Source organism: Chenopodium quinoa, unplaced genomic scaffold (assembly GCF_001683475.1).
Source record: "Chenopodium quinoa cultivar QQ74 unplaced genomic scaffold, ASM168347v1, whole genome shotgun sequence".
NCBI classification, from domain to species: Eukaryota; Viridiplantae; Streptophyta; class Magnoliopsida; order Caryophyllales; family Amaranthaceae; genus Chenopodium; species Chenopodium quinoa.
This window is the reverse complement of record NW_018744825.1, coordinates 280,897-296,507: the sequence shown is the minus strand read 5'-3', so window position 1 is coordinate 296,507 and position 15,611 is coordinate 280,897. Positions and strand designations below refer to the sequence as shown.

Genomic DNA, 15,611 nt, shown 5'->3' with positions numbered 1-15,611 from the left:
ACAATACTCATGGTTGAGGAAACAGGTTCCGATAGCTATAATGAGAAATGTTCTTAAGAAAATTTTGAATCTCTTAAAGTACTCTCATAGGTCTATCGAGTGCAGTTCTAAACTAGCACTTGTGCAAATGATTTATGACCATTACGTCCTTGCAGCACAAGAAACGGTTCTGTAAATCATACTACACACTAATCTCTGGTGGTCATCAATCGTCCATCAATTAGATGACCTTGATTAGGGATAATTTTCGATTTAAATATTCAATGTTCACTTAACAGGTGTTTCTTTATCCAAGACATGGTCTTGATACCTTGTTTTGAATATTTACATAAATCGAATGGATTCATTATTTAATTCTAAACCACAATTAAATAGCAATGGAGTGAATATAAAATATAAAATTCATTACTCCATAAATGAATGGTTTCAATACAGTGTCTTACATTAAAACGACCAGTTTAATTAAAACACATGTACAGGGAATTTTAAAGCCAATCTCCAACGTGCTTGATTCCCATTGCCTCAATGTGCTTGTTGTGTTTCACTTGAGGCAGAGGTTTAGTCAAAGGATCGGCCACATTATCATCCGTTCCAATCTTGCAAATTCTGATTTCACCTTTGGATTTCCATTCCCTTATCATGTGAAATCGCCTTTGGACATGTTTGACTTCCTGGTGCTCTCTTGGCTCTCTAGCCTGAGCGATAGCTCCATTGTTGTCACAGTAGAGATCTATCGGACCCTTGATGGAGTATACAACACCAATTTCACTAACGAACTTGCGAATCCAAACAGCCTCCTTAGCCGCTTCTAAAGCTGCCAAGTATTCGGCTTCAATTGTAGAATCTGCAGTGGTGCTTTGCTTGGCACTCTTCAAACTAAACGCTCCTCCATTTAGGCAAAATATATACCCTGAATGTGACTTGAACTGTGACTTGAAGTCGTCTCTGTCAGTTTGGAAGCTAGCGTCGGTGTAACCTTCAACAACCAGGTTTTTGTAGCCACCATAGACCAGGAATTTATCCTTGTTCCTTTTCAGGTACTTCAGGATATTCTTGGCCACAGTCTAATACGCCTCTCCTAGGTTTGATTGGTATCGGCTCGTAGCGCTTAAAGCATACGATACATCTGGCCTGGTACATATCATGGCATACATGATCGACCCAATTAGCGAAGCATATGGAATCTGATCCATTCTCTCTCACTCAACAGGTGTCTGTGGACACTGTTTCTTGCTGAGAGTCACGCCATGGGACATGGGTAGGTGCCCTCTTTTGGCATTCTCCATGTTGAATCGTGCCAGTACTTTATCAATCTCCTTTTAGGGTATGACTTAATTGTCGTATTGTGAGATTTGTGACCTTTAATTTATCTAATTTTTAAAGTTAATAATTTTTTTCTTTTTTCTTCAGTAACCCTTGCTTTGTCCCCAATACTATATGAATTTTTGTTGTTAATAAAAATTGAATATGCATTTTTATTGCAGAAAGTTTGTCTTCTTATTTTGTTTTAGCCAGTCCAAGAATTCATGTCAATATTTGTCTCTTAGTTTATTACCCTTGTTGTTGATCCTCCATATAACATCTTATGTTATAGAGTATTATAATGGAAAACATCAACAAAGATTGGATTGATGCACCCCACAGTGCTGAAGAATATATCAAAGGAGTTGAGAATTTTCTAGATTTTGCATTTCAAAATTCAACCATGGACATAGAGGAAGATGATGAACCGGAAATTTTATTCCCATGTATGATGTGTGTTAATAGATTTTGGTTCCCAAGGGAGGAGGTTTTCAATCACCTAATTGCTAACAGATTTAATAAGAGGTATAAAGTGTGGAACTTTCATGGCGAAGGATTGGCAACAGGGTCTTCTTCAAAGGGAGATGGGCATCAGTGTGATAATCAAAACACATTAGACAATATGGATGAGATGATTAATGATATTTTCAGAGATGTTATAGGAGGTTCAAGCTTTGAAGCAGAACTTCGAAAGGGTCCTGATGAGAGTGCTAAAAAGTTTTATATATTGTTAGAGGATGCACGAGAGGCATTATATCCAGGCTGTAAGGATTTTTCTGTGTTTTCATACACAGAGCAACTCTATCTACTTAAATGCCTTAACGGGTGGAGCAATTCTTCTTTCGACGGGTTGATGAAGCTTCAATGTGCTGCCTTTCCATTTGCAAAGTTTCCCACTTCTTTTCATCATGCCAAAAAAAATGGTGAAGGACCTTGGACTTAATTACAAACGAATTGATGCGTGTCCTAATGATTGTATGTTGTATTGGAAAGAACGTGCAAATGACAAGTCTTGCCATGTTTGTAAAGCTTCTAGGTGGAAGTTAAATGAGAAGCAAAAAGAGGAAGGTGCATTGCCCGACGAAGGAGTTCCTGCAAAAGTTTTACGTTACTTTCCTCTTAAACCTCGTCTACAAAGGTTGTTCATGTGCTCTAAGACGGCTGGACTCATGATATGGCATGAAACTGATCGCAGGAAAGATGACAAATTAAGGCATCCTGCCGATGGACAAACTTGGAAAGATTTCGATGTTGCACATCCTCAATTTGCAAATGATTTTCAAAATGTGAGGTTGGTTCTTACTACTGATGGTTTCAACCCATTCAGAACTATGAGTGTGTCATATAGTATTTGGCCTGTTGTTTTATCCATTTATAATTTGCCTCTTTGGTTATTTAATAAGTCCGGGTACAATATCATGTCTTTTATTATACCTAGTCCTTCTTCTCCGGGTTATGACATTGATGTTTACTTGCAACCATTAATCGAGGAATTGAAGGAGTTATGGGAAGTTGGAATTGAGACATATGATGCTGTGAAAGATGAAACATTTTCTTTAAAGACAGCCTTGTTATGGACAATCAGTGACTTCCCTGCTTATGCAATGTTGTCCGGATGGAGCACCAAAGGAGAATTTGCCTGCCCGAATTGCAATCATAAGACTTGGTCCAAATACCTAAAGTATAGCAAGAAAATGTGTTACATGGGACATCGTATCTCTTTGAAAGAAAATCATCCATGGCGTCGTAATAAGAGAGCTTTTGATGGTAATGTAGAGACAAGGCCTCCTCCTCCTGCTAGATTCTCAGGTTCTGAGGTATTAAAAGATTTAGAAGGGTTTGAAAATAAATTTGGGAAAACTCAAAAGAAGGGTAGAAAGAAATTTTCGTGGAAGAAGAAATCAATTTTCTTTGAGCTTCCTTATTGGGAAACTAATACCTTGCGTCATAATCTTGATGTTATGCACATTGAGAAAAATATTTGTGACAGTGTGCTCGGTACTTTGCTTGATATCCCAGGAAAGACCAAGGACCATGTAGCAGCCCGCTTTGATTTACAAGATATGGGTATAAGAAATGAACTCCATCCAAAGAGAACAAATAATAGAGGGAAGCGTTTATACTCCAAAGCCTGTTTTTCTTTATCTTCTAGTGAAAAAGACTTGTTCTGCAGTATGATAAAAGGTGCTAAGTTTTCCGATGGTTGTGCATCAAACATTTCCAGATGTGTCCAATCCAATGAGAGGAAAGTTTTTGGTTACAAGAGCCATGATGCCCACTTTATGCTTCATTATTTGCTCCAAGTTGCTGTAAAGAATACCTTGCCTAAACAAGTAGCATCGACTTTGATTAGGCTAGGATCCTTTTTTAGGGGTCTATGTAGGAAATTTCTAAAGCCTAAAGATCTTGACGATCTTGAATCTGAAATCATAGAGATACTTTGCCAACTTGAGAAGATATTCCCCCCTAGTTTCTTAGACATAATGGTCCACCTTCCACTTCATCTTGTAGAGGAGGTAAGGCTTGGGGGTCCTGTTCAAAGTCGTTGGATGTATCCGAAAGAGCAGTATTTGGGTAAATTGAAGTCGTATGTAAAAAATAGAAGTCGACCCGAAGGTTCCATTGCAGAGGCCTACTTGGAAGAAGAATGCCTTATTTTTTGTTCTCGATATCTTCACGATGAATTTAATTCAAAGTTGAATCGAGCACCTAGAAATGATGATGATGATACTGCGTCCAATGAAGATGGAAGCCTTTTTCCTAATGTTGGACGTCCTTTAGGTGTAAGAAAGAAAAATAAAGGCAAAAAGGTTTCTTTAGATGAAGACACTTTGATGAAAGCTCATCGCTATGTACTCTTTAATTGTGATGAAATAAGTGTTTACATAAGGTCAGTAAGTAAATTTAAATTGGTATTATTTCATATTAACTATATTTAATCTTTATTATTTATAATTGACTTATACAACTAAGTTGCTTTGTGATATGTATGTAGTGAACATCAAGATTTAGTGAATCGTCAAAGAAGTCAAGGTAGACGGGGTAAGCGGAGTAGGTGGGCGAGAGCACAAGAACACAGTCATGATATTGGAGCATGGTTCAAGGACCATGTACGGGAAGAAAATGTTTCCAAAGAAATAAAGGCTTTATCCCAAGGTCTTGACTATACTGTGAGAAGTTTTAAAGGGTACCTAATAAATGGTAACAAATTTCATACAACAGCACATGAGTCAAAAAGGAAAACTCAATGTAGTGGAGTTAGTGTAACATCTTCAATGTCGAGTTTTGCAAGTTCCGATCAAAATCCTGTTGTTGGGGATGTCAAATATTATGGAGTGGTGGAGGATATCATTGAGTTGGATTATTTTGGGCATTTCAAAGTGGTATTGTTTCGCTGTAACTGGTTTCAAGTGGAGCAAGATGAGTTTGGGCTAACATGTGCTAATTTTAAAAGGTTATGCTATACTAATGACCCTTTTGTGATGGCTAATCAAGTAAACCAAGTTTTTTATGTGCAAGATTCCAAAGAAAAGCATTTGCATTACGTTATGGAAACTATCCCCGGAGACTTCTTTGATATGAGTGAAGAATCAAATGGTGATGTTGGAGTTTCTTATTGGAATGAATCTGCTAGTGATGGTGTTTGCCCAGGGGCAACTGTTGCTGATGACAATGATGTTAGTTGGTTGAGAGAGGACTTGCCTGCCACTACTGTTGACGTTCCAGAATACCTGTTAGAAATGCAAGCAGCGCCGGAAATTGATGATTCGGATGATGAAATCAAGGATAATACTCTATGGGATTTCATGCAAGAAAGTGAAGATGAAGCTTAGGAAATATGATTGGTCCTTTCTAGTATTCTGTTTTTAGTAAATTTGAAGTAATAAAAGCCTAGGGATTTTAGCTTAAACAGTTTTGGTTTTATTTGACTGCAAAATTATTTGTTTTAATGATCAATTTTTTTTTTCTTTTTTTTGTGGGATCATTTGATAATCTCATTAATAGAATGTAGCCACCAGCCTGAAAAGCTGCAGGCATCTGCCAGCTCTAGCAGCAGGCAGCAGGCAGTGGCTATTTCAGCTTAGAGCGAGCATTCCTAGCTAGTTCATGTTCTCCTGTTTTTGCTGCCTGCTGTGTTTGCTTGGGAGTGGTTTGTTTCTGTTATGCTATTGTCTGCTGTGAGGCTGATTCTGTTGAGCTGTGCAGGTCCTCGTTTCTTTGTTGGTTTGGCTGGCTATGCTTGTAGCTGCTTTCCTGCTCAGCTGTTTGGCTGTTTGCTGCTGCTATTTCTGTCCTGTTCTGCTGTAGGTCCTTGTTTCTTTGTTCGTTTGGCTGGCAGTGCTTGTAGCTGGGGCTGTTATTTATGTCTTGTTCTGCTGCAAGTCTGGTTTCTCTTGCTTTCCTGTATTGCTGGGAGCTGCTAGTGGGCTGCAGGTCTGGCTTCTCTGGTCTGCTGGGAGCTGTTGTTCTCACTGCTGTGGTTCTTTGTTGCTGGATTGCAGGTTGTCTTCAGGAAGGTTTTTGTTTGTTTAGAGGAGGTCTTGCTGTTGCTTTTAATTGTCTTGTTTGTGTTGTTGTTTTGCTGTTATGTGGTATGTCCTGGTCCTCGTAAACATTACACATTGGTTTTATACCTTTTCCCATAAGACTCTAATCTTTTACATGTGCAGCTGGTCTATTGAGTGCAGCTTCACCGAACTTCTTCCTTGCTTTGAGTGTGACACCTGGTATACTCCCCTATGAGGGTACATTGCTGGTAAAATCTAACTTACTTCCTTGTTTCATTCAATATTGTCTATTTCATTGCGATAAATATAGTTTTCCACTTGTGGAGCTATATTTAAAAGTATCACAGTCAATTTGTTGGCTGGCATCCTATCAGTTGTTGACCCAACCGGGTTAAATCTAACTAAATCTAACTTGTAAATTTGTAATCTTGATATATGAAAGTCTTTGAAAAGTTAGCCTAAAATTCTTTTCCGCAAATTGAGCTTCACAGACCTAAACCTGACTGAGAAAAAAAGACCAAATGTGAATATCATTTCAAAAGCCCGATAAATTATGATGCGTATAAACACTTCAAATCCAGAAATCTACGATGATAGACCCAAACCCAACTCTGCTGATCTGTTTGACACATGCTGCTTCATTGTCGCTTTGTGTTTAATTTTTGTAGCTATTGATATGATGATCAAGTAACAAATTAAGAACTTGAGAGGTTTCACTTTTTATCATGTGGCTGGCAGGGATCTCAAATTCATTAGTACATCAATGAGTGGATGTTTTGCTTTAGGCACAATTGTATTACTGGTATTCTGATGATCTTCCTTAGTCTTACAAATATCTTACAATCATAAAATTTGTTATCCTCTTCTCCTCGGGTGAAATTGATGCATATCCCTGCCTTTGTTCATAATCTGACAGCTCGTAAGAAGACAAGGATTAAGATTATTAGGCTGTTGGAGTGTCCTTGTTGGATTTCAATGGGTACCTTTCCTTTCTCAAGTTTGTTATGGAGTAACTCATATTTGTTCAGAGCAAGTCATTAGGCATCTTCTGATCAATTTTCTCTCATACAATACACAGGCACGCTTCTTGATTTCTCTTAGACGCCTTCTTTTTCCTAGTGGCGTACTATTCTCAGAGGATCTTGATTGTTTGAGATTGGCCGAGCTAAAAGTTGCTTAGGTAAAGATTCAACAAACACCTTCAGCAAATTATTTTCATTGGTTAAATTCTTAAACTACCTTCAAAAAATTCGAGTAAGATGAATTTGGTGCTTCAAGGTTTGTACAATCATAAAAACTATTACAAACATTAGTTTTTTTATTCCATACTGTTTGCAAGAATTGCAAATGTATCCTCTGATATTCTAACAGACTAATATTTGTGTCAGAGAAAGGAGTATACATATAGCTTAAGCATGCAGTTGATATATTAGATTGCATTGTTATATATGGTTCTGGCAGACCTACAAGCAATGTTGGACATTCTGCACCATTGCTGTCAAGAAGTTCTGAGAATTCTACTGCTGGTAAATTCTCTTTGCCTAAGATAGCATCCCCATTACCTACTACTCCATGCCCCTAAGGTTACTGCTGGTAAATACTCATATTTAGGGTGTTGTTACTTTCTGTGTAGCAGAAGCAGCTAGAGGAGGAGGAGAAACTCTCGAAACAGCAAGTTGAGACTCTGAATGCCCATTATCAGAAGTTAGAGATGGTGGCGAATTTTCTGGAACCAATTTGATGAAGCTCATAAACTTGTAAGGTATTTGATCTCATTCAATTTCTCTGAATTTACATCGGTTTCAGATAACTATTATTGGTAAAAAAAAATAAAAAAATAATAAAAAAAAAAGACACAAATGAGTTTATAAGAGATAATGGATGATTATTAATAATAAACTTGTAAGGTATTTTAATTATTATAAGAGATAATGGATGCTTATTAATAACTATCTTGTAAGGTATTTTCCTCATAGACTTGTAAGCTATTGCCTAAACATTTTTTTTTTTTTTTGTATTTTGGTTTGCAGCAAGATGACGAGACTTCGTTAATAGAAGCAAGAGGATTTTAATTCTCCTCCTTTTTCTATGATCTGGAATTTTTTTAGGTTATAAGGCTTTAAAATTCTTTTGGTTTTTCTTTTTTTTAATTTTTTTTTTTGTTTGATTTTGGTTTGCTGCTTATCAGGAGCAATTACAGGTACAAGAAGATTCTGTCAAGTGGAGTGGGGACATTCGAAGCATGTCATTGAAACAATACAAAATCATCCTGTACAGGCTAGTAACCACCAGCTTTTCTTTCTAAGCAAGTGTTTCTCAAAACTAGTGTTTGTGCAATCTGGTCCCTATTGATACTTTTTGGCTTGTAGTAGTTTCTGCCAATAGATCTCATACGTTGTTAATAGCCTTTAACAGCTCTGGATAACTCTGGTACATCTTCTGATGCTTCTGTTTTTTCTGTCCCTTCTGATTTGCTATGGTCTGTCTTTCTGCTGGCCTGTTGTGTAGCTGTTCTGCGTTCCTGAGCTTGGTTCTGATGTGGTGGCTACTGTGCTTTGCTCTGGTGCAGTTTGTGTTTCTGTGACCTTGGGACTATTTTGCTATGGTTCAGATTTTATGATGCTGTTTGTGTTTGGTCTGACTGCTGTTCTTCAAGGACCTTCTGGTGCCTGCTCTGCACTGGTTGGGCTGTTGTTTTGGGTGATGTACAGTAATGGTGTGGTTTGGTGTTGCTATCTTTGGAGAATTATGTATTTCTAGTATTTGACACTTAGAGACTTTATGTAATTTTATGAGTTATTTGTTAATTTTACCAGGTTTGTATTTTTGGTGTTTGAGAATTGGGACTTTATAAAATTTATGTAGTTTTGTGATTGATAATTTGAGATTTTATGTATTTATTAAATTATGTTACAGGTCTAAAAATCACAAAACAGGTCCATATGCAGGTCCAATAGGTTATGTATTAAAAAAACGAAAAAAATACAAAACAGGTCTGTTCAGGTCCAAACCCGGACTGGACCTGAGGTTTGATCCGGAACCGGACCTGTTGAATCAGGTCCGGTCTCCAGTCCTCAAAATCCCCTGATTCAGGTCCCGGTCCCAACAGAATCGGTCCAGGTCCAGTCCGGTTTAGGACCGGTGTACACCCCTAGCTACACGAGGTTAGTTAACGAGGTGGGGTAGCTCTCGCTGAGACACCAAAGGAAGAAAAGAAGCTAGAGAAGGGAAGTGAGGACGAGGATATGGGTTTCTCACTCTTTGACTTACATTTTTATTAGTATGTCAATATGTTATGATGTGTTCCAAAACAATATAATTTTGTTTAGATGTTTGGTAATTAGTATACTGGATGAACTTCTTTGTTATGAGTTTTGTCAGGAACATGCAGTTCTTAACATGCAGTACATGAAGATTTTGTACTTTTACCTATGTATAAATGAGTATAATTATTTCTTAGTTTCATCGACATACTATAGTTATTATTACATACGTAGTATACTGTATCTTGAATTCTCTTTCTAAATTAAATGTCTTGATTTTTTTTTAACAACATCAATATTATACTAAAATAAAATATTATAACAAAATTGTAAAAAAGATATACATGATTCTTGATCTGAATACCCGTATGTAGTAATAATATTATGAATACAGGTTTACAGCTTACATATTACTTCATTAAAGAATGATATGATTTTGTTACATATTTGTGTCGTTAAGTTAACAAAACTATATTCTCTCTATATTTTAATACTTGCTTTACTTTTCTTTTGTGGCTGTATTTTATTACTTGCTCATTTCTTTTTTGAAAACCTTACACAATATTTTACTAATTTCTTCCAAAACTCCGCGCATGGAGAAATGAGCAAGTAATAAAATACGGAGGGAGTAAGTAAAAGTGTTACAACTATTGGCTTCCATAAAGCAATAAAAACACATATAACAATCGTTGCCTTACATACCTTGAAAAAACGTTTCTAAACTTGTTGCATAGATAACAATTTTATTGTTGTTATCTTTTTGGACAACATGTGAAATAAATGTTGCCTTATGTTAAAAAAAGGCTACATTTTATAATACTGTTGTCTTACATACACTAAAGCAACACTTTTTAAACTTTTACAATGTATTGTGGTATAGATTGTTCAAGATCAAGGTAACAAACAAGTATTGTTGCCTTTTCCTACAAAAGACAACATTTGTCATTTTGTTGCAATATTATGTGTTGCCTATTCTCATATTTTTTGTAGTGACGCATGGGTTGAAAGTTTGGATAGTGCCGCCTGGGCCTATTGATAGTGGAGTAAGCATAAGCTGCCCATCCAGGTTCAATGCTCACGCTTGATGCCCTTTTTGTGATACATAACCGGTCTTTATAGGAGTGCACACAGCCGGGTGTATGGTGGGTGCTTGGGGTGCCGCTTGACTTGTGCTCATGAAAGGGGGAGCTTTCTTTTTAATGATGAGAAAAGAAGATTGGCGAGGCACAAGCATTACATGCGGGATGCCCATTCGTAAGTATCACAGCCGTCTTTGCGTAATGTCGCTTGTGTTTGAAACTCACAAGAGGCCGCTTGAGTATTCTGGTTGCCTAGCTGAATTTGATCAAATTGCTGCATGCATGTGTTTGAAACAACGTATATGTTACTAGTTGCACAACTGGGTATTAATGCTTACGCACTTCCACTCAAATGCCGGCTGACCCTATTGAAAATGGCATAGAGCAGCAGCAACTCTAGCACCCCCATTCAGACCTCGCCGTGTCGGATGTTATGGCTTGAATAATGCTTAATTGTGTTGCGATTGCTGGGCATACAGCCGGTCATTGAAGGTTTCTCCTCACTTAAGGCCGGTTGCCCTTAGTTTCCTCGGCATCCAGACTGCCCAAGATGGCTCTCAAAGTACACACAACCGGTTTATACACAGCCGGATTCGCTGGTTGCCTTCGGTTATCCAGCCACAAAGTGCCGGATGCATCCTACTCAACAAAGAATAGTAGCAGCACATAAGAGCCGGCTACTACCACTAGGATGCTTGCTAGGAATGTCGCATCACTACTAATGGGCGCTTGGGTGCCGCTTGGGTATGCGGGTTTGGTCTTGATAAATACTCACGCATGGGGAGCAAAGATGATAATATAACAGTGTTACAAGATGCTAATAATGTCCCTTCTTATTATTTATAAAAGTCTTTGACTTTTATAATGAGTATATTAATATCTTAACACTAACACCGCCTAACTCATGTACTTCCACCTAGCTTTTTTTTTTTTTTTTTTGATAATCATAATAATGATATGATTGCATGCATTTATACAACCGGTCTTAGCATCCTACCCACAGCCGTATAATTGCCGCTTGTATTTGGGTCAGTGAGTGGAGGCTCTCGAGGCTTACAGCCGTTGTGTGGGCAGAAGGTGATAGTAGCTCCATGCTCTATCTCAAGTGGTCAACTAGGCAAGTAACACAGCCGGCTTGCGCCTGGCGTAAGGTTGGGCAGCAGGGAATACACCGGTTGTGTTGTTGATAGCATACCGGTTGTGTGGCTGCTCTTATAATTGCCGCTTGTACATGTACGAAGCAACAAGCCATTCCGTTCTTGCTTCGGCATTTGAGTAGCCGAATGCTCATGCACCTTTGCTGCCGCCTGGCAGCTTTGGGAACTACAGATACGATGCTTTACCATGCCCAACATTGCATATATAGTCAGCTTTAAAGACGGTTGTATGATGCGGCCTGTGAGCATCAAAGTCAGCCAGCTTTGCTTGGTCTTTGGTGCTTGTTTGCCGCTTGTGTATACTCGACGTAACAAACTAAAGAATGTATGGTCGCCATGCACTACTCATGAATTGAGTATAAATATCCACATAATGATTCCACTATTGAATATAAGTATATGTAATATGGAAGTTAGGCGCCTGACATGCAATTGCAAATACTTTTTTTTTTTAATCATAATAATGATATAATTGCAAGTATAGCTTACAAGCTTGCCGGCTGACCCTTGACAGGTTGTCATATGACGCTTGTAGCACTTGACACTTGGTCTTATGACGCTTGGAGCACTGGTTAGGCGGCCTCACGACACCTGTAATACTTGGCATTTCGGCATCATGACGCCTGCAGCACTTGGTATTCTAGTGCTTTTGCATTGGAGAACACACAAGGATGTTTTGCCGCCTAACCCCTGAAAAAAGGGGGACGGCTGCATATATGACGGTCCACACGACATGTATGGCTGTTGAAGCGCTTACTGCGCCGAATGGATTCTGAGGGCCAGAAGGGGCAATCAAGCTGCCTTACTAACCTCCCTTGAATGCCTCATTTGAGGTATTATAGAAGTTGTCTGGGTAGGGCGACGTTTAAGCCGGCTCAGACACTCAGGATAGGGAGGGGGCACTCGGTTTTTTGAACTCAACCGTAGGCCGCCTCCTGTCAAGAGGTGGTACAGATTGCTGTGAAGTCATCTCAGTGGTACTCTCCCCACAAACGGCGCCAAATGTTTCGGGGTTTTTTGATGTGTCTTACGGGAGAGTTACAATACCGAGACTGACCTCTGGCTGCCTGTACCTGCAAAACAACGGAGACTCCCGAGGGAGTTCCGCCTTCGATGATCAAGTTAGAACGAGTATGAGGAGTATAGTGCGGAATGTAGTAATAACCCCTCCTAAGTCAGGAGGGTTCTGTAAGTGATAACCCCTCTTGAGTCAGGAGGGTTCTGCAATGAAGATTGCTCAATGACCCCTCCTGAGTCAGGAGGGTGATGCAATGAAGATTGCTCAATGACCCCTCCCGAGTCAAGAGGGTGATGCAATGAAGATTGCTCAATTTTGGAGTTGATTGAATGTGGATTCAATGTATGTTGTGTGTTTTTTTTGTAAATGAGGATGGTTCCTCTATTTATAGAGAAGGAGATCAATCCCCTTCTAGGGTTTGGTGACACGTGTCAGCAGGCTATTGGGACACATGTTGCGTTAACAGTGGTCTGCTTGTTAGGGGTATTTTACCCCCAAACAGAGGGTACAACACCAAGTTCACTGACGAACTTGCGAATCCAAATAGCCTCCTTAGCGGCTTCTGAAGCTGCCAAGTATTCGGCTTCAATTGTAGAATTTGCAATGGTGCTTTGCTTGGCACTCTTCTAGCTAAACGCTCCTCTATTTAGGCAAAATATGTACCATGACTGTGACTTGAAGTCGTCTCTGTCAGTTTGGAAGTTAGCGTCGGTGTAACCTTCAACAACAAGGTCTTTGTGGCCACCATAGACCAGGAATTTATCCTTGTTCCTTTTTAGGTACTTCAGGATATTCTTGGCCGCAGTCCAATGTGCCTCTCCTGGGTTTGATTGGTATCGGCTCGTAGCGCTTAAAGCATACGATACATCTGGCCTGGTACATATCATGGCATACATGATCGACCCAATTAGCGAAGCATATGGAATCTGATCCATTCTCTCTCACTCAACAGGTGTCTGTGGACACTGTTTCTTGCTGAGAGTCACGCCATGGGACATGGGTAGGTGCCCTCTTTTGGCATTCTCCATGTTGAATCGTGCCAGTACTTTATCAACGTAAGTACTCTGGCTCAATCCAATCATCCTCTTAGATCTATCCCTGTAGATCTTGATGCCCAATATGTACTATGCCTCTCCTAAGTCCTTCATTGAAAAGTGTTTGGGGTAAAATTACCCCAGCCACGTGGCCCAATGGCTGAGCGACACGTGCCACCTTGCCATTAGTCAGCAAGGCTCCAATCCCCTGCTGACCACGTGTCCTAGGAACCCTAAATGGGGAACCAATGCTCCCCACTATAAATAGTGGGAGAATCTTCATTAATAGGGCATTCAATACAATCACAAATACATTTACACCAAACCCGAGCAATCTTAATTGCGGAATTCTCCCATTACGCGAGAAGTAATTACTCTTTAACGCACTTTCTTCCTCCCGTACATCACTGACTTGATCGTCGGAGGCGGAGCTCCACCCAACCGGATTCTTCGTGGTTTTGCAGGTACAGGCGGTCGAAGGGCATTCTTGGAATTGTAACTCTCCCGCGGGACACATAAAAAAACCCCGAAACATTTGGCGCTGTCTATGGGGAGAGTACTTCTGAGATGGCTTCTAACCCTGTACCACCGTATAAGGACAAGCGGCCATCGGCCGAGCCTGAGGTCCAGACGGACCATGAAAGCGGTGATGAGTATGGACTCGACACCTATGTGGCCCCATACGGGTCCTTCAAAACCAAGCACACCCGTTCCAGGGATAAGAAGGAACGGGAAAACATCCAAGCTGCTCCAAGCAACCCAGCCGGCAACCCGGTTGGAGCTGCACAGGCGGCAGAGGGCTCTGCTCTCGTCACAAGGAACGAACTCATGACCTTCATGAATAGTTTCAAAGGCGAAATCCAGAGCCTTATTCGGTCAGCTACTCCCAAGCAGAGTCATCCGGCCAAGAAGCCTTCTAACAAGAAGGCAATCAAAGACCGGGTCCCTACCTCTCATCCAAAGCCAGAGGGGGAGGGCCTCCGGTTCGATCAAAACCGGCTCCGCTTCCCGCAAGCGGAACCCAGAAAACCCATCCGGCACTTGCAGCCGGATGGTTCAAAAAAGATATTCTCTGACGCCCGGACGTTTCTCCAAGAAAAGAGAAGTCTGGCGTCTGCGTCGGCTTCAACGTCGACCTTTCCGGACAGTTTCCGTGGCACCTCTAACAGGCGTACGGGCACGAGTCTAGGGAGTTAGAAGGGCGAACCTTCCGCCCGGTCTGTACCCCAAGTGATCCAGCCTGGTCTATTTGGTTCGCCAAATGGGCTGGGTGGATCCCCTTTTACCCAAACGGGTCCGTTAGGCAGAAATGTGCAGCAGCCGTTCCAACTCATGGATTGGCAGCAGCGCCTGCTGAAGTTGGGAGAACAGCCCTCGACGTTCTCCCCTGAGATAACCCAGGCGACACAGCCGGCCAAGATCAAAAACGTGTTGGTAGGGGCCTATGATGGTACCTCCAACCCAGAAGATCATTTAATGGCTTATTCCAACCTCATGTACCTACAGGGGTTGGATGATGTCGTCTGGTGCCGATGCTTCCCGGCTACCCTAAAGGGCATTGCCCAACGGTGGTTCGATAACTTACCAGCCGGCTTCATCAACAGCTTCAAGACCTTGGGGTACTTGTTTACGTCAAACTTCTCAATGAACATCCCGGCCAAAAAGACATGCCTTGATCTGGGGGCAATACAGTAGGGTGACAGAAAAGGACTCCGGTCGTATGTCAGGCGGTTCAATCTGATGAGAATTCAGATTCAAGGATTGTCTGATGAAGTTGCTTACACAGACTTCTTTACGGGTCTGAAGGATGGGTCAACTTTCAAGTTTAACCTCGTCCGGAAAAGGGTAGCCACCCTCCAAGAGGCGTTAATGGAAGTTGAAGCCTACATACAGGCGACGGAGCTTTATGCTGTAAAGCAGCCGTCGGATTTCAAAAAACCCGACAGAAGAGACAACCGGCAGCAACAACAACAGCCGGCTAAAAAGGAAGAAAAGAAGAGAAAGGAGGTCTGGGCGGCAGACTGATCTGGTCAGCCGGCTCAGAAGCTCAGACGGAAATCTGAACCATACGTTCCCAAGTACGAGTTCACAAAGGACTGCTCCTCCATCCTCATGGAGATTAAGGACCGGATGTCTCTCGACAAGCCGGCTGTTATGAAAAGCCCCGTAGGCAGCCGGGACAAAAGCAAATACTGCCAGTACCATGAGGATGTTGGCCATGAAATTAATGGTTGCTATAGCCTCAGGCGG

The 15,611-nt window shown here is 40.8% G+C and overlaps 1 protein-coding gene across 1 annotated transcript; it reads left to right on the top strand.

Moving 5' to 3' along the window:
- The first annotated feature begins 2,279 nt into the window (after positions 1-2,279).
- On the top strand, positions 2,280-5,135 carry LOC110704202. The gene is made up of 2 exons (XM_021881998.1): positions 2,280-4,192; positions 4,298-5,135. Exons 1-2 carry the CDS (start codon positions 2,280-2,282, stop codon positions 5,133-5,135), a joined length of 2,751 nt encoding a protein of 916 aa, XP_021737690.1.
- Positions 5,136-15,611: the final 10,476 nt, after the last annotated feature.